The 18,602-nt window shown below is 34.7% G+C and overlaps 1 protein-coding gene across 3 annotated transcripts in view; it reads left to right on the forward strand.

Annotated features, from left to right (window-relative positions):
• Positions 1-15,943, forward strand: part of LOC126778424 (uncharacterized) — a 60,283-nt gene extending 44,340 nt beyond the window's left edge. Inside the window, exons 3-11 of one of the 3 annotated variants that reach the window (XM_050501933.1) lie at positions 7,669-8,863; positions 9,498-9,675; positions 10,038-10,257; positions 10,791-11,071; positions 11,871-12,088; positions 12,180-12,282; positions 12,584-12,600; positions 12,901-12,965; positions 14,052-15,943. In XM_050501933.1, the coding sequence (XP_050357890.1) occupies positions 7,669-8,863; positions 9,498-9,675; positions 10,038-10,257; positions 10,791-11,071; positions 11,871-12,088; positions 12,180-12,282; positions 12,584-12,600; positions 12,901-12,938 (2,250 nt within the window). In that variant the 3' untranslated portion in view covers positions 12,939-12,965; positions 14,052-15,943. The remainder of the gene's footprint in view (positions 1-7,668; positions 8,864-9,497; positions 9,676-10,037; positions 10,258-10,790; positions 11,072-11,870; positions 12,089-12,179; positions 12,283-12,583; positions 12,601-12,900; positions 12,966-14,051) is intronic. The other 2 variants (XR_007670139.1, XM_050501932.1) reach the window with 2 other exon arrangements.
• The last annotated feature ends 2,659 nt before the right edge of the window (positions 15,944-18,602 follow it).

The following is an 18,602-nucleotide window of genomic DNA, read 5'->3' on the forward strand; positions in this document are numbered from 1 at the left end:
CTAAGGAAGGACATAGGCTACTTTCTATTACTCATCATTCCCCCCTTCCTGACACTCAGACGATTTGTTTGATTAATCGCATTTCAGCTCAATTAAAACAATATCTTTGCTACTAAGCTTATAACATAACGATACGACTTTTTGGGTGGACTAAAAAAGTTAAACGCCTGTGAAACCACGCGCGATAGCTATTAACAAAACTTATCTTCATTAAATTACATCTATTATATCTTAAAACTCTATCAAAGTGTAAACAAAACAAGGAGATTCATATCATGATGTCACATATGAGTCAGTGTTTATTCTTGACTCACGGTCTACGCAATCTGAACTTGTCGCGACCTTTTGACCATAAAAGTCCAACTCTCGTATTGTTGGATAAAAATAGCGTGTGTTTACATAATGAGTTGATACTTGTTGCTTTAAACCTTCAATGCAACGCTATTAACGACCTTGAATGAAATTTCTATGTACAATGTTATTTTGTGGTAGGGATGAAGACATGGTTACCTGGTACAGAATCTTTTTAGACACCACTCACCACAGATATGATGCTTAACATAGCCGTTAAGGTCTGCTCCTGTAAGCTATGGATAAATAAATTCATTCATTCTATCGCGTAACAGTAATATTTAGTGTTGTGTTCCAATTTGAAGGCTTATTTATTTATATAAATACTCTTTTGACCAAAAGCCGAGATGGCCTAGGTGTTAGAACGCGTGAATCTTAACCGACGATCGTGGGTTCAAACCCGGGCAAGCACCACTGAATTTTCGTGTGCTTAATTTGTGATTATAATTCATACATGTGTCTAATTTCTGTGAAATTATGCCACATGTGAATTCTACCAACCCGCATTTTAGCAGCGTGGTGGAATAAGCTCTAAACCTTCTCCTCAAAGAGAGAGGAGGCCTTAGCCCAGCAGTGGGACATTAGCAGGCTGTTACTGTTACTGTTGACCACCGTACATTGTGTAGTAGGACAAAAGGCGGACTTAATGCCTTAAGGCATTCTCTACCTGTCAACCTTTAGGCTAAGCAGAAATTCGTGAAGGTGGTAATTGATAATAAAAAATATACATACACACAAATACAAAGGTTATGTGAGTATGACTGCAGGTGCAGAGGACATAACATCTTAGTTCCCAATGTTGGTAACGCATTGGCGATGAAAAGATTGGTTAATATTTGTTACAGCGCCAATGTCTATTGGCGATGGTGCCTATTTACTATCACTTCGCCTTCCTATTTTATAAACAAGGAAGTAATATTTAATGCCAATGTCTACGGGCGGTAGGGTTCACTTACCATCAGTTGGCCATTTGCCCGTCTGCCTACTCATAGTGGTTAATTAATTTATTTATTTTTTACAATATGCGTTATATACCTACATTTCAGCATTGAAGCAGCGTGGTGGAATAAGTTCCAAACCTTCTCCTCAAAAAAGGGAGAGGAGGCCTTTAGCCCAGCAGTGGGACATTCACAGGCTGTTACTTTTACTTTTTACCTACATTCGGAATCAGCAAAAATGCACATCAGTTCGTAGTTCTTACTTTTGTCTACGATTTTCCGTTTTCAAAACATACGTCTAGCGTTGTCTATGGCCAAGGACGTGACAGACATTTTTTTTCATAATGTTGATAAGACAATGACTAATATACATATAATAATAAGATAAAACAATAAATAATATATATATAATATATATATATATATATATATATATATTATATATTATTATTTATTATATATATATATATATATATATATATATATATATTATTTAGTTTGAAAGACGTAATTATGTATTATCATCTGAACACACATTTTGTTTCAATATTTTAAAATATGCTTTTATATAATATTAGTAATCGCTCAGTGATTAAATTTCAACCGTAATTCATTGTTAATAAAATTGAAATTTAAAAAACGGATGCTATTTGAAAAATTACAAATGTAATTTGGGATTATTTTAGACAGTATTCTAAGTACGGGGAGAAAATCTATTAAAAATATTCACTTTATAGCAAACGAAACGTAATCGTTGCCGTTTAACTGTTTGTCTATTCTACTAACAACGATCCGGATGCGATGCGATTCGAAGTCGGATCGGAATGGAATCGGGAACGTATCGTAAACGTTACGTATTAGTAGAATTGCCGATTTAGTCAAAATCGGTTAAGCCTTATTAACAACTTAAATTTTACGTATATTTCTCTATTTAAGTCATAAGACAATAATAATATAAACAGTTTGTCTTAGTTATGAAAAAAGTTTTTATATTTTTAATAAAATACAATTTTATCGCAAGTAAATCCGAAGGGCATAGTTAACAAAGCTAGATTAACAAGTCTTAGAATGACATGATTTTTTACTTGTAAGTCTTTTGTACATATGGCTTCCCGTAATAATTGTAGCTCATATTGTACAGAATATCGTCACCGTATTGTAAAAAAAGTAGTTCTTTTTTTGTAATATTTATTTAATGATTTACATTATTAGGAAGCCAACGGTACATACGTACGTTATAAAATTATATTCAAATAAAAAAACTATGATTAACACTGTGTACATATTTAAAGTGTAACACAACATGCTGTTTATATAATAATTCTATGATTCTACTTTATTATTACGTTATATAAAACGTAATTCTTTTGCTAAAATTGAAAAAAATGAAATAAATCACGCCGACTGACGTGACATGTAATCGTAACAACCTGTGAATGTCCCACTGCTGGGCTAAGGCCTCCTCTCCCTTTTTGAGGAGAAGGTTTTGAGCTTATTCCCCACGCTGCTCCAGTGCGGGTTGGTGGAATACACATGTGGCAGAATTTCAGTGAAATTAGACACATGCAGGTTTCCTCACGATGTTTTCCTTCACCGTAAAGCACGAGATGAATTATAATTACAAATTAAGCACATGAAAATTCATTGGTGCTTGCCCGAGTTTGAACCCACGATCATCAGTTAAGATTCACGCGTTTTCACCACTGGGCCATCTCGGCTTAACTTGTAAACCAATAGAGAAACATTTTTATTGCGATATAAACATTTTATGTTTATATCGCAAAAACAACCAAGTAACCATTATCTCTTAGTATGGTTCTAATTTTTAGAACAATTGATAACACATTATTTTTAATGGCGTAGTTTATTTTATAATGAATACGATATAATATTGTAGTTCATATTTTATTATAAAATTATCTAACACGAATTTCAAGAAGTCCACGTAACCAAGAAATAAATTAATTATTCTTCGTATAAATTTCCAAGCCGCAGTGCTCAGTGTCGAGAGACCACCTTACTTCAGCAGTTAAACCGTAATATGTTTGAGAAACCGATTCAGGCTTTACTATGATTGCATTTATATAAATAATTAATGAAACATTTATTTTTGTAACTAAAGCCTACAGCGCACTGGTCGTCGACACATTCGGTTAATAAAAAAAAATGCTCACTCGGATACGTAAATCGAAAATCGAATCTTTTAATAATTCATGTGTGTAACCATAAACATTAACAAATACATAAATGTATGTCAAGCTTTATAAGAAAAACATACATAATACAAATTAGTGTTTTAACCGCGGCTACGTTTGCGTCTTAAATTCAGAAGAATTACTAAATAACAATTTCATAAGCTCTTTTTTCAAAAATGAACGATTTTCATAAGTACAAAACTTTTATCCCCTTTAACATTACCTTAATTAAAAAAAAAACCTCCGATAGTGCTAGCCTACTGTGTAAAAGGAACCCGTATGCAAATTTTCATGTTGCTATCCCCAGTAGTTTGGGCTGTGCGTTGCTATGTCAGGCAGTCAGTCAGTAAGTCGATTTTTCTTTAATAACTTGTTAGCGAATATCTGTAGCTGTTATCTGTAAAAAGCCGAGATGGCCCTGTGGTAAGAACGCGTGAATCTTAACCAATGACCGTGGTTTCAAGCACCACAGCTCAAGTGGGCAAGCACCACTGAATTTTCATGTGCTTAATTGGTGATTATAATTCATCCCGTGCTTTACGGTGAAGGAAAACATCGTGAGGAAAATGCATGTGTCTAATTTCACTGAAATTCTGCCACATGTGTATTCCACCAATCCGCACTGGAGCAGCGTGGTGGAATAAGCTGAAAAACCTTCTCCACAAAAAGGGAGAGGAGGCCTTTAGCCCAGCATTGGGACATTCACAGGCTGTTACGGATTATCTGTGGACAATAAGATCTGGTAGCATACACGTCGTAGATGTCAAGGCATTTTTTTTCTGCTTTGCGCGGCATTTCTTATCCGTCATTGTAATATAATCGATATAATTTTTATCGCAAACTTAATAAAATTGAATTATTCCGTTTGTGTCTTGTTAAAAATTCGTAATTAATCCACTGTTGTGTTTCACATTAGTCCTAAATCATACATAGATTACCGCGAATGAAACCGCGGGGCAGAGCTGGGCTACTCTGTAAGAAGAACAGTTTTGAAATGTCAGAAAGTGATATGCGACATTGGCCATAATAATTATAGCATTTCAAGAATACTAGCATCACCCATAACCCACCCATCACCACCGACAATAGTATATCACCATAAGTCAACGTCAAGGTTGTCAACATTTCACGGGTCAGTAATGAAGTGAGTCTTACAGAATCACACTTCTGTTTACGAATACAATATAATCGCAAAAGTAAACTTAATCAAACTCGACTATATATAATGACTATAATAAAAATACTAACAGCTTATTATATGGTTATCGAATTAATTATATATTATAAGTAAATAGTTCACTTCATTCTATTTACAATTTACAGTTACAGAGACGGAATGCGATTGTAAAACGGAAGGTCAGTGAAAGTAATAGTTGATCAGTATTGCCGACATAGTTCGATACTCAGAACGAACGGTGTAGAAGTGCTATGTGACAAGTTTGTATTATACTAGCAGGTTAGGTTATGTTACTTGGTGGTAGGCCTTTGATTCTACCTCCCTGGTACCTGGTACCTGGTGGCGCGGGGAGAGGCGGATTGTCAGATGACAAACAACTTTGAAATTAAATTGCCATCAATGTCATTCAATGGTGGTATTAGTAGAATTAAAGTTTATATAAAAAGTAAAGTGGAAGTTCTATTATTAATAAAGATATATTAATAAGTCTTAATTATTATCTTAAAAAAAAGCCAAGATGGCCCAGTGGTAAGAACGCGTGAATCTTAACAGATGATCGTGTGTTCAAAACCGGGCAAGCACCACTGAATTTTCATGTGCTTAATTTCTGTTTATAATTCATCACGTGCTTTTCGGTGAAGGAAAACATCGTGAGGAAACCTGCATGTGTCTAATTTTATCGAAATTCTGCCACATGTGTATTCCATCAACCCGCACTGGGGCAGCGTGGTTGAATAAGTTCCAAACCTTCTCCTCGAAAAGGGAGAGGAGGCCTTAGCCCAGCAGTGGGACATTCACAGGCTGTTACGGTTGTAATACATAATATATCGGAGTTATCAAATCGCATGGAGTATGTGTATTCGATTTGAATACATTATACATAACACCCACACACCAGTTTTTACCGAAGAAACAGAATGCCTTATATTGTAATGTTTAAAGAATGACTCATATATAATACTTACATTTAAATTAAAGGATATCACTAATAAAAGATAAATTTGTAATATGTCTGTATGATTCATTAACAAATTACAATTTAAGCATAAATTATAAATATCGTCTTCGAACAGAAGTGCTGTTTCCTCGTTAAGTTTTTTTTTTTATTGGGAACTAAGATGTTATGTCCCTTGTGCCTGTAATTACACTGGCTCACTCACCCGTCAAACCGGAACACAACATTTTTTTTTACTTACTCTCTTTATCTCAGAATCTTCTAGGCAAGACACAAACACACTATTTATTACATTTTTTCGTCATAACTCTGCCATTTCTATTATTATCTACTCTGTGGTTCTAAACATTTGACGTATCGGTATAAAGTAATTAACCTAAATTAAATCTAACCAAGGAAGATAGCAATTAATTAGTTAAATCTTATTTTTTAATGCTAGCGTTTCTACAAATTTTATGGATTTTTTATTTATATTGTATTTGACATATTTACTTTTTTTGGACTGCTTCGCTGGTCTAGAGGCTAGATATATAAGGCCGTGGATCCCGAGGTCCTGGATTCAAATTCCTGGTCGGGCCTGAAATAAAAGGTATTGAGTTTTTCTGTCGATTCTCTATTCTGAAGATTCTCAGTAGCAGTCCGGAGTCTGGAATTTTAGGAATTGTGTACACGCGGCGTTTGAACTCTTTCCGGTCGTGTCGGATTGCCATCGGATTATGAAAGTGAAGGAATAGAGTGCATCTGTGTTGTGCACACACTTGTGCAAATATTTCCAGCGGTGTTTGCTTGTATAAAAATTGGTCGATTACTTTTTTTTAAGTGCCACCTAAAAAAAGGTTCAATTTCTAAATGAAATTCAATAGTAAGAATGTAAATAACACGTAAATATGTTTTAAACGTAGTTATTGTTATGTTATCAATAAAAAAAACAATATATCAATAAGCGTAGAAGAAAAAATATTTGAAACATACAAATTCAAGTTTTCCCACAAATTTTCAATGGTGGTCAAATTTCGACCGCTGGACGAAAGTAAGTGGATATTAAATAGTTAACAATTCGTGTTTTTTATTCATAACATTTTATCGCGTGATTTTGTATTTTAATTTGGGCCGATTTTGCGGAACCAAGCTATTATTGTAAGATGTTACACGTCCGCGAATCTTATTGATATTCGAATATATTCATTATTTATTCAATTCCAATAAAAATCTAATTAAATATTATTTAAAAAATATACTTTATTTAATTACGCTCTGAGAATCAGTTTTGAAATCACAAATATTAATGATTTTCAATTAAATAATCAATTGGAAGATGATTATTTATAAATAAGTGCCGTTGCCTTACTACAATTTAAAAAAAATTACCCAATTTTTCTTGCAAATTAATAAAAAGGTTATGTATTTAAAATATTCTAAACATCTTAATTTTATCGATATTATCATAATAAACCTGATTTTATTGAATGAAATAACGTTTAAACTGAATAAATTTCTCCTTCATTTCTATGTTTTTTTTTAATTTGCGTCAAAATTTTAATATGAATGTTGGCCAAATTGCTTTTATTGCTTGAAATAATCTCAATATTCTTACATTCTACTACTTTAACTATGAAAATCTTATAAAAAATCTAATATTATGTATATTATAATACGCTTTTCAATTAAGCTTACGCGATACTATGTGTGAATGCTATGTAGTATAAATTTTAAATAAAAAAAGACAAAAATGTTTGTATATAAGTAGAAATATTTTTCGATTTTATTCGAATGTAAATGTATATAATAATGTTTAATGTATTGTATATATTTATCAATTTTTTTTTTATGTCAGTGGATAATGAATGTTTCTGGTATTTACTGTAAATGTACTAACTGTATAACTGGTGCTCATGGTATATCATATTTTAGTTTTAGATTAGTTTTAGAAAATAACTTGAAATACATTAAAATATATTTATTTTTTGAAAATGGAAGGCAAATAGTCAAAATGACTAGATATTTAAAGGTCTTAATAAATTATTTTTTAACATACACTTTTCTTTGTTTCAGGACCTCATACCTCCTCAAGACACAGAGTCCTACTTGCTCAAAACACAAAATGCGATCACTAACCTCCAAGCCAAGCTGCACTCCACCAGAGCGAACAACTCTCACATTCCAAATCCATTGACCACAAGCTTGATCAGCGATAAGACGCTAGTCTCTCGATTGCCACTATCACAACTAAGCAGGTCGAATTCACTAAACTACCGCCTAAGAAGGAAAGACACTTCCGGCGACAGTAGTCCCCTGAGAAGTCCAGGAAATTACGTCATAACTGGATCTTCAAAAATACCGGAAGGCACCAAGATCCTCCTAAACACCGCTTCGAGGTCTCTCGACCAAGACACGCGTCACGATTCAAATATGAACAGTCCGAATTCAGATAAAGGATTGTTAAGCAACAGTTCTGATGACAAAACTTTGTCAAATAGACCACAGTACAACGTTGATGCAATACTATCACCTCACAGGAAAACTCACACGAGGAACAGATCGTTCGATGGTCGGAATCCCGCGGATGTATTCGCGAATGATGTAAATAACGCGAACAAAACTGTCTGCCTTAAAACCGTCTTGAAAAACAATGCCCTAGAAGCGAAAACCTTTAGGATCGACCAAACGCGTTGCCAAGGTGATCTGAAGAAAAACCATCAGAGAGTATACAGCGATGGTAGACCGAATAAAACTTTATACAGCCCGAATACAGCCTTCGGAACATCCATCAAACGTTCAAGTTCATTCAGTACCGTCAACAGAAACAACAATCATATTGAGACCCGACTGGTGTCACGAAGGTCGAGCGGTCAGTCGGAGGAATATAAAGACTATTCCGACGAATCGGATAATGGGTCGTTCCATAAATCCCAAGATTTGAGGTTTAAGAGACCGGTTCACAGAGGCAGGATAGAGTACCCGGATTTGAAATCCATCGTACCATCGAATTCCCCGCGATGTCCTAATACGCCTGAGATGCAGAGGAAATTCGGACCGGGATTGGTCAGGAATTCAGTCCGAGTGACCAGTAAGGAGAGGGGATTGAATACGAGGATGTCGGAACCGCCAATAGCGAGAGAGGAAAGGACGAAACCCGCCAATCATCAGAGTCGCAGGATATCAGAGCCGACGAGACAGGCGGTTTTGAATAGACTTACTAAATCCAGATCATCTACAAGGGAAGTCAATTCTAAAAAACAGGATAAAGGTTAGTTTTAAAACATTTTAGGAATACTTGAAAAAACATTATTATTTATATATACATTTACAAATAATTAAGGCAAAAAAAAATTGAAACAATTGTCATTAATTCCCGCCAAAGTCCCTGACATATGCACAGATAAATAACGGAACTAAACTTTTTAATTTGACAATAAAACAAAGGGTTTAACATTAAGCCCAATGAAAACAATAGCAAGTCCTTGAATGTAATCAATTCAATACAATTTATCGCTTCGAACAAAACAATCGATATCGTGATTACGACAATGCAATAACACCAGATACTAGATTTTATTTTATTAATTAAGACTTTAAAATAAGTGATGAATAAGACTCAGAGAATCATACAATACCGTGCTATTGTGAGATTTAACTTAACGTAACAAACGTAACGGTGATACGCAATTTTGATACTTGTATCCTTTTAATGTTATAGTTATTACAGTCAATATCGCATAAAATAATCTGACATTTTTGACTGTTCGTATTCTTTGAGTTGAAGTGAAGTTAGTTTTGGGTTTGCTCTTGCAGAATGTGTCGTATAGTATAAATAGTAAGAGATTAGTATGTGTTTAAGTTTCAAACATGTTGGCACTGAAAATATTCAATATCTTCATCAGGACAAAAGAAACCAAGTCAATATCGGTCATCATCAGCTCTCGCTACAAAAGAAGTAGAGTTTACTAATTGGAAGAAGAGATCGTCCTATGATCCAATGAAAGCGGCGCAAGAAGGTAGAAAGAAACAGCAAATGGCCAGGCGGCAAGAGTGTAACAAGGACGACCTTAGTTCACCCAGGTTGGTTATATTATTTATTATATCAATACTATGTAACTAATATAATAAATGGGAAAATGAGTTTGTTTGTTTGTTTGTTACGTTTTCATGTCTTAAGGACTTAACTAATCACCATGAATTTTTTCATAACACCCGTCCTTCCCCTCAAAGGGGGGTGAAGCCGCGAGCGATAACTAGTATGAAAATAATCGTAATACAGTAACAGTAACAGCCTGTGAATGTCCCACTGCTGGGCTAAGGCCTCCTCTCCCTATTTGAGGAGAAGGTATGGAGCTTATTCCACCACGCTGCTCCAATACGGGTTGGTGGAAATCGTAATACAACAAATACAAAAAAAAAACACTCAATTTAATATTTTTCAGTCATTCGTCACCCGTTCATCGTTCACAATCCTTCCACACAACGAACATAGCTGACCTAACCCTGGATTACTCCTCGGAGGAAACTGAAGATGACCAAATACTCTCAACACTACCAATAGACCCCATGATCACATCAACCCATTCAGATATCCTGGACCTGAGGAAAGATCTAAGGAGGCAGGAGGTAGTTCTGGCGAAGGATTATGTCACCAATTTTCATGTAGGTATCTTCATAGAACGTATAGTTCTGATGATGGATCAGCAACTGCTGCTATTAATATATTTATTGTATAATATATAGTTTAGTAACGGTATCTTAATGTCACACTTCTGAGTAAAGACTATATCACACTAGCGTCGAAATGTTTTTTTTTTGGATTAAGTATCATTCGGGTTGGTGAAAACACACGGGACAGAACTTCATCCGACAAATGCTGGTGGAAAACATCGTAAGGAACCATGTTTTTCTTCACCATCAAGCGAAACGAAATGAAAACAAAAATTGATCACATGCAAATGTTCTTTACAATAAGTGTACAATAAGTTTTTCCTTCGAGGACCGTTGAGGTACTGGGTGGAGAAATAATCTGCCTTATGGTATTTATTCGTCATGGTAATGAAAGATACTATACACACCATATTATTATAACAATCTAATTTTATTTCGATAGATTTTACTTTAAACTCAATATAAATTTTATTTACCACTCGAAGTTCACTAAATGGTTTCAATATTTTGATACCCCGTTCCAGGTAAACCATCCACCAGATAAAATCAAACGTCGTGACGACAAACGCAAGTACCACGACGACACCAAAGACACAGACTACAAGGAGGCCATAGACAAGAGGAAAACATTCATTCTGGACAGCGACACGAATTCGACGACAAACGGCAGCAGTCCGCGGAACTCGTCCATATTTAGTCACGAGAAGAACTCTCTGCACACGAGCGACACGGAGGGGGAGAGCGGCCCCGAGAGCGCGCCCGTGCTGCGCCGCCAGAAGAAGGCGCCCGCGCAGCCCAAGCAGAGGTACGCACCGCGCCACTGTCCTCCCGACCTCACAGGCGTCAGTATAGCACTTGGTGGTAAGGCTTTGTGCAAGCCCGTATGGATAGGTACCACCCACTCCGTACCGAACCAGCCTGTGAATGTCCCACTGCTGGGCTAAAGGCCTCCTCTCCCCTTTTTTTGAGGAGGAGGTTTGGAGCTTATTCCACCACGCTGCTCCAGTGCGGGTTGGTGGAATACACATGTGGCAGAATTTCAGTGAAATTAGACACATGCAGGTTTTCTCACGATGTTTTCCTTCACCGTAAAGCACGAGATGAATTATAATCACAAATTAAGCACATGAAAATTCAGTGGTGGCTTGCCCGGGTTTGAACTCACGATCATCGGTTAGGATTCACGCGTTCTTACCACTGGACCATCTCGGCTTTCGACCCACTCCACCTACTACCATATATCATATATTTCACCTACCTACTATCATATATTCTACCGTCAAACAGCGATGATTAGTATTGGTCACCATCAGATGACCATACTCTTCTAAACAAATCCATTAGAAGCCACAAAAACGACTATAACTCGGGTTATAAGCAGAATTATTCGTTTACATAACATAATTATATTAAATTTCACAATAGTGGGCGTACTACCTTTTTTTACAAGTTAAACAAAAAACGTTAATTTTGTAAATGGCTTAACAAACTTAAAGCACAGATATAATAAAGACTGTATCCCCACGTGGGTAAAAATACAACTATTACAGTATATTAAATGTCGTAACTATATAACAATTGCTAACGAAAAATGTTCCTTATAGGTACAGCGGTGACTACTCAATGTCATCGTCAACCACCTCCATAAGTCACAAGAAGCCAAAAGAAATCCAGCCCAGATACTTAGATATATCTAAATATAAGTCTGAAAATTCGCCGAAGAACTTCCTGAGGAGAGATCCGAGTAAGACTTATGTGGGGGTGCTGAATCACTGTGAGAAGAAAGAAGTCAGCAAGGGTAGCGCTCAGCACTACGAAATGGGTAAGAAATTATTTAAAATTATATCATTTATCTTTGTTGTTGTTTTTAAATTAGTTATACAAAATAATAATAAAAACATATATATTTCCAGAACAAAAGAAACAAGAGCTAGAGAAGTGGAAAAGACGAGCTTCTTACGACCCGCGAAAGGCGGCCGCGCTGGCCAAGAACAAGGCGCCGCCAAAGACCGCCAGGTCAGTACATATATATCTGTGCTCTCACAAATAGATTATATATGACAACTGGATTGAAAAATATACATGTCAAAGTTTGGCGGGAAAACAAGGCCGACAGTTATAATTTATATTGTAACCTTAAATAATTTCGATTTCTATTTTAAGAATAAAAATAAAAGTAAATTGTATTCATAATAATACAAATAAATTTTAAGGGAAAATAATCCAAGATTGAAAATAAATAAATGTTTATGTCTACATAAATCATATTATAACTCGTATTTGACATTTGTTAATAATAATATCCGTTGTTTATTAGGTACTGGAATATAGAAGGTAATAACATTAAAAATGGTGTACGTAACAAATATATTATCTATTATTTAAACATCCATAGACTATTAAATATTTATTATTAGTTTACAGACAAGATTATATAAACTGCTACTATATATTATTTTTATTTTTAAACACAATATAAATTTATATACCGCTGAGTAGAATAAATAGATACGAAAGATTATTTTGCATTATTGTAAAGTGGATTTTTTCTGCTATTTTTTATTTTATTTTTTATTTGTTTTAACATAGGTTTAACAATTATAGGAATTATTAAAATATTTTGTAATATTTTAGAGCGTGACAGATGTCAAAATGCATGCAATTCTGGATAAAGTGTCAATGGCAGCCATCTTGTTGAGGTCAGTTGTTGTCAGTGGCTGATTTGGCGGGAAAAGGTGTTGGTTGAAAATTTTATGGAATTTGCGATATATATGCGGAATACTCCAAAAAAATAAATAAACTCTATTAATATATCGAAATAGAAGTTCAATCCACGAGACGCGACTCACTGTTTATTATTCTAATCGCTACAGAGCAAGTGTGCAATGAAAGCTGTAAAGTGGTGCGTCGTGGTCTTGATTGATTGAACAAAATATCAATATAATAAAAATTATATTCGTTCTATTATAAACATTATAAAACAACTCTGATATTGTATAGGGTTATAAAAAAAATATAGTTGTGACTTTACTAATGATATACTTTAATATCTTTTGTGTAAAAGCTTAATAATAGGGATAGATTTTGGGATTGCTTCTGTTTCGAGTCAAAATATTGTTTAACAATAATATTTTATAACTAAAGCAAATGACTTATTTTTTTCTATTAATGTTGAATTTTTTTGACTGCAATTGTTATTTAAAAAATATAAGAAACTCTATCAAAATCAATAAATAGATTTTTTTTTTAAACTAAAAATATGAACATACGAGTATGTGAATATCAGTAATATATCGCACCTTCCATTGGTATTTTGTCGATAAGTAAATACGCTAAGCCACTCGAATTTGCTGTCACAATAATAAAAGCTTAAAAACACGCTTTTCACAATTGTCAGCTAGTTTACAGCTTGGTTTTTCATATTTTTTTTTAGATTGACAGTGAAAGTTGGACTTTTCGTGTAGGGTGGAGCTTAAATATAGTTCAAAGTACAGATATAGTTAGTGCTAGGTATTTTTAATGAAAAAATCAAGATTATTACATATATGCTTATGATTTAATGTTATGCTTTATTGAAATCAAAATATATAACTTATATATGCTTATATAGCTTAATATACATATAATTATTAACATTAACAATGTATCGCTTTATATATTTTAATAAAATGTTTTTAATAATTATATAACGAAATAAAATAATTTATCATTGTTTTTTCACGCTATGGGTTCAGTTGTAATGTTCTCAAAGGCAGATCGAGTGAATGATTTATTCGGTTTCACAGTAACGTCCTGCGATCGCAGTCGTTCCACGGGCCGGTGTTGTCTCCGCCGCGCTACAACCCCCCGCCCGCACTCATCACAGAGACCTGCGACGCCTCGAGCGATAACGACTTCTAGACGACCGACGAGCGCGTGTAGGACCCGCTTCATACGTCACTTCGACAAGTGGATGGAACCAAATTTAGAATCTGTAGTAACCGCTTTCTTTTGATTGACACTGACGTATGTCAATGTCAAACTTTGCCGCCAAAATATTGATGAGTTTTTTTTTGTCGTTGATTCCGAATGGGATGATGCAATTTTTGATTATTTATCGCACAATACGAAATCGAATAATCTATTTGATTTCATTCTGTCTACGAAAGTACACTTTGTAAAAGTTATTTAGTCGTATTTATAGGAATTGTTATATCATATGCACTTATGTAATTAATTAGATATTATATAATAAGATATTTCCGTTAAGTCAAGTAGTCTTCGAAACGGACTGACTCTCATTTTATTATGTATTAGTATATAAAAATTATAATAAATTAGTTGCTCATATCATTCATACATCGATTTATTTAATTTTAGTTAAACTAAGCTTTAGTTAGTATGTAGTTGCGCAATTACAACATCACATGAGAAGTTACTTTAATTTTTTTTTATCTATGTTCTAAACGTCAAACTTATTGCTTGTACAAATGTCAACCCAAATATATGTAAAGCCTTTAGCGGGTGGTTAGTTAAATACTGATTTCTCTCTTTCTGTTGTCATTGATTTGACATAAGGAATAAGAAGACACAACATAATTTAACTCATCATCTCCCATAATAGTAAAGACGTTACTTTTTACTTTAACTATTTTTGTTCGTTTAATTTACTAGTTATGATAAAAATGATGTTACTGTTAAATTTTTTTTTTTAATCTTCGTTGTCAGCTGTAATTCGAGTCGAAATTATTAATTATATTTATAAAATATATCGTACAAGTAAATGGGTTGATATTTAAAAAATGTTTAAAGTCATACTGCGCTAAAGAGCTATTAAATAGATTAAAATAATTATTCTTAAAATCATCTAAAAATATGCCTAACTCATCAAAAAGCTGTCCACTAAAAATAGATTTTTTCTAAGTCCGTTCTTTAGCGTGGTTCGACATAATTAGCATAATATATCATTTAAAAAGAAAAAAAACTTTATCATTGCTCTATGAATTTATCTATGGTTAATGTTTTATTATGAAATAATTTTATATACACAATTATACACATGTATTCGTCGCTCGTATTACGAACTATTAATTTACGAATTTCTATTTTTCTATTTTGCAAATAATAAAATGAATTACTATAAAATATAAAAGTAATACTCATATCCAATCAAAATGCAAGTATAATTTATGTATAATGTAAGTTTTGCATTCATTTAAGTTAAATTATAATTCCAGAGATTATTAAAGTCCAGTATTGATTCTTTTTGTACAAATTATTTAAATCGACGAATAATTTGTTCGTATGTTACGCTTCAAGCTTTCTTCTGAGCTTAGAGTAGAGTGAAGTGGTTGCCAAAAATTATAACCTTTCTAAAGTCTTGAATTCGTCCGAAAATGATCTCAATTTTCATAGTAATTATAAGTAATATACTCTGTATTTTCTCTGCTGTGTTATCTGTATAAAAATATAGACCGCTTCACCTTTCTCTGTTTTGTCTTATCTTTATAGATTTTTATTCCTCAAATTCGAGTAGTTATTTCCGTGAATAGTAGTAAGCCTGGCTTCTAATTTTTGGATTTAAAATGTATAATACAATGCTCGAAGCGATTCGTAGAGTTTATATTATAATAGTTGATGTTTAGCATTTCATAAAAGTATTGTTTTATCAAGGAAATAAAACGAAATATAAACAAAACGAAGTTTTCTTTAAATTCCTTTTATTATTTTAAAATACTTAAACTAAAATAATTAAAAAATATATATTTAACAGAATGAGTAGCTAATGACGTGTAAACATATTTGGGCTCAGTACTTGATTAGTCCAGTCACTTTATCTTGAAAATAGAATCAACCTCGAAATGAGTTTTTTTTTCGAAAGACAAAAACCTCCCGATCTTGGGCAGTCTGCATCCATCCCGTGCCTGCCACCTTTTTTAAATTGTCGGTACACCTTGCGACTGGGTGCCATACACTACGTTTGCCTAAGCGTGGTCTCCACTCTAACACGTGTCGACTCCATCGGCCATCAATGCGCCTGGAGACATGACCAGCCCACTTTCACTTCAGCGAGTTAATACCTTCTACCACAGATGATGATGATAGAGGGTTATGTCGGACTCTTACCGACTAAAACCACCACGGTCAGTCTTCGCTCCGCAGGAGGCGAAGTTACGGGCACACAATTGAAGAACTCTTCATTGTCGAAAACTCCTATTTTTTTGCTACATGTTTGTTGGGATTGGCACGCTTTCGTCCTAGGGGGACCCTATACTTTTCAGGCAGTGAATTCCCCCTTTTCAATTCACAAAGGTATTCTTCACGGAGGTAAGAAGTTGTCGTTATTACGCCGACTGCTCTCTACTCTCCTACGCCTTATCGGTGCTGCCAGAGCATTGTCCTCCCTCTCCCTTTCTGCCATTTCTTTTTGCGCGATAACGGTCTCGAAAAAAGTGAGCATAGCTTGCCAAGACTTTTCACTGCCAACCATGGACTTCACCACGGCTGGCAGAGACAAGTTCTCACTGACTGCTACGATCAACGTTTGCGATTTACGATCAACGCGGCTCTTCCCATGCTGGACATACCTGTAGCGTGTGTAACGATGTGTCTTCATTTGCTTTGCAGGCGTGACAAATTGGTGTCGGTTCCCTACCAGCAATTTTCCACAAATATCTTCAATGTCAACGATGGGCGTTTTCGTTCCATCCATAACTACAGTATTTGGCAAATTGCTTCTATTGTATGGTGACCTGCCGTTGGCTCCATCAGTCTGTCTTGCCATTTGCAAAGAAGCAATGACTGGCTCGGTGGCTCTTCATTCTTTTTCCTCAACTGCAGTGTAGTGTACACTCCGTTTCCGACATTCAGAACGTCGAAAATGTACCGCAGCGACTACTTCCGCCTCCAAATACCAAAGCGGCGGACCGGCAACGACTCATAAAGCCTCAAAGGATATAGTACGGTATCCTCTGATGGTTCTTATTGCCATAAGTCCATGGTTGGCAGTGAAAAGTCTTGGCAAGCTATGCTCACTTTTTTCGAGACCGTTATCGCGCAAAAAGAAATGGCAGAAAGGGAGAGGGAGGACAATGCTCTGGCAGCACCGATAAGGCGTAGGAGAGTAGAGAGCAGTCGGCGTAATAACGACAACTTCTTACCTCCGTGAAGAATACCTTTGTGATTGTTGAGGACGAAATTAAAGATGTTAGCTAGCTCTCTCAGATCTGGTGAATCAGTCGAAATATGCATGTCCTTTCTTTGCTTTATACCATACTCTACTATCCTCAAACTCCAACCTACCTAAAAGAGCGGTTTACCTTCCTTGGCTCTCATACACCAATCAATTTACGCTCTGAACAAGACAATAAAACTAAAGTTGTGAATGATCACTTTTTGTCTCAAATGCCTTATCACCAATAATTTCTTTTATTTCAGTATTTCTTGTATTATTCATTTGCTTTTCTTTTTTTCTTTTTTGTTATGTTTGAGGACTTATCGTTTTATTCGTTGTTGCTGTATATAGTATGTATTTATATTATATACTTATAATTTTGTATGTACTGATAATATAATTTATTTATGGATATGTGTATAGTATGTGTATTTTATATTTACGTTTGTTTGTTGGTTTTGTTTTAATTAAATATTAATATTATTTTATTCATACCACCACCTAACCCGTATCCTATCTGTAATTACTTACACCGTTGGTTACCTGGCAGAGATCGCTGTGTTACGATAAGGTCGCCATAATTGTATGTTTTGTATTTTTCTCTTTGTGGTGTGGTGTACAATAAAAAGTATAAAGTAAAGTAAGTAAAGTAAGTGATGAGGCCGCCTTTGCATACTTTACTTTACTTGCTATTATATGTTACTAAATGTTTGTAAAGTGTGCAATAAAGGATTAATAAATAAATAAATAAATTTGGTGTGCCTCCTGCTTTGAGAAGCTCTGAAGTAATTCCGTCATCTCCTGTTGTTTCCAAGTTGTCCGAGAGCAATACTAATCTTGCCCAAGTCGATGTCGGGAAGATCGTCTGATAAGTGGCGTGTCAGTCTGGCTCGTGGGTCATCCGCACTGTGGGACTCTGGTGGAGCTACTCGTGATGAGTATAAATCGCCATAGTACTTTTCGACTTCAGCTATAATCTCTGGTTTTGCGGTGACGGTTGTGCTTGTGTGGTTTTGAGTTTGTGTTCATACATACAGGAGATATGTGTCTGACTGAATGAGAGATAATAAGCTGAATTTTCGTAATATACATTCATTTTGGCGGTCTAAAAGTTGTACCATAAGATCTCGTGTCTTCGTCGTAATTTATTTAAGGTCGAAGGTGAAAAACAAACAGTTTAGTA

This window comes from Nymphalis io, chromosome 26 (genome assembly GCF_905147045.1).
Source record: "Nymphalis io chromosome 26, ilAglIoxx1.1, whole genome shotgun sequence".
Taxonomy (NCBI): Eukaryota; Metazoa; Arthropoda; class Insecta; order Lepidoptera; family Nymphalidae; genus Nymphalis; species Nymphalis io.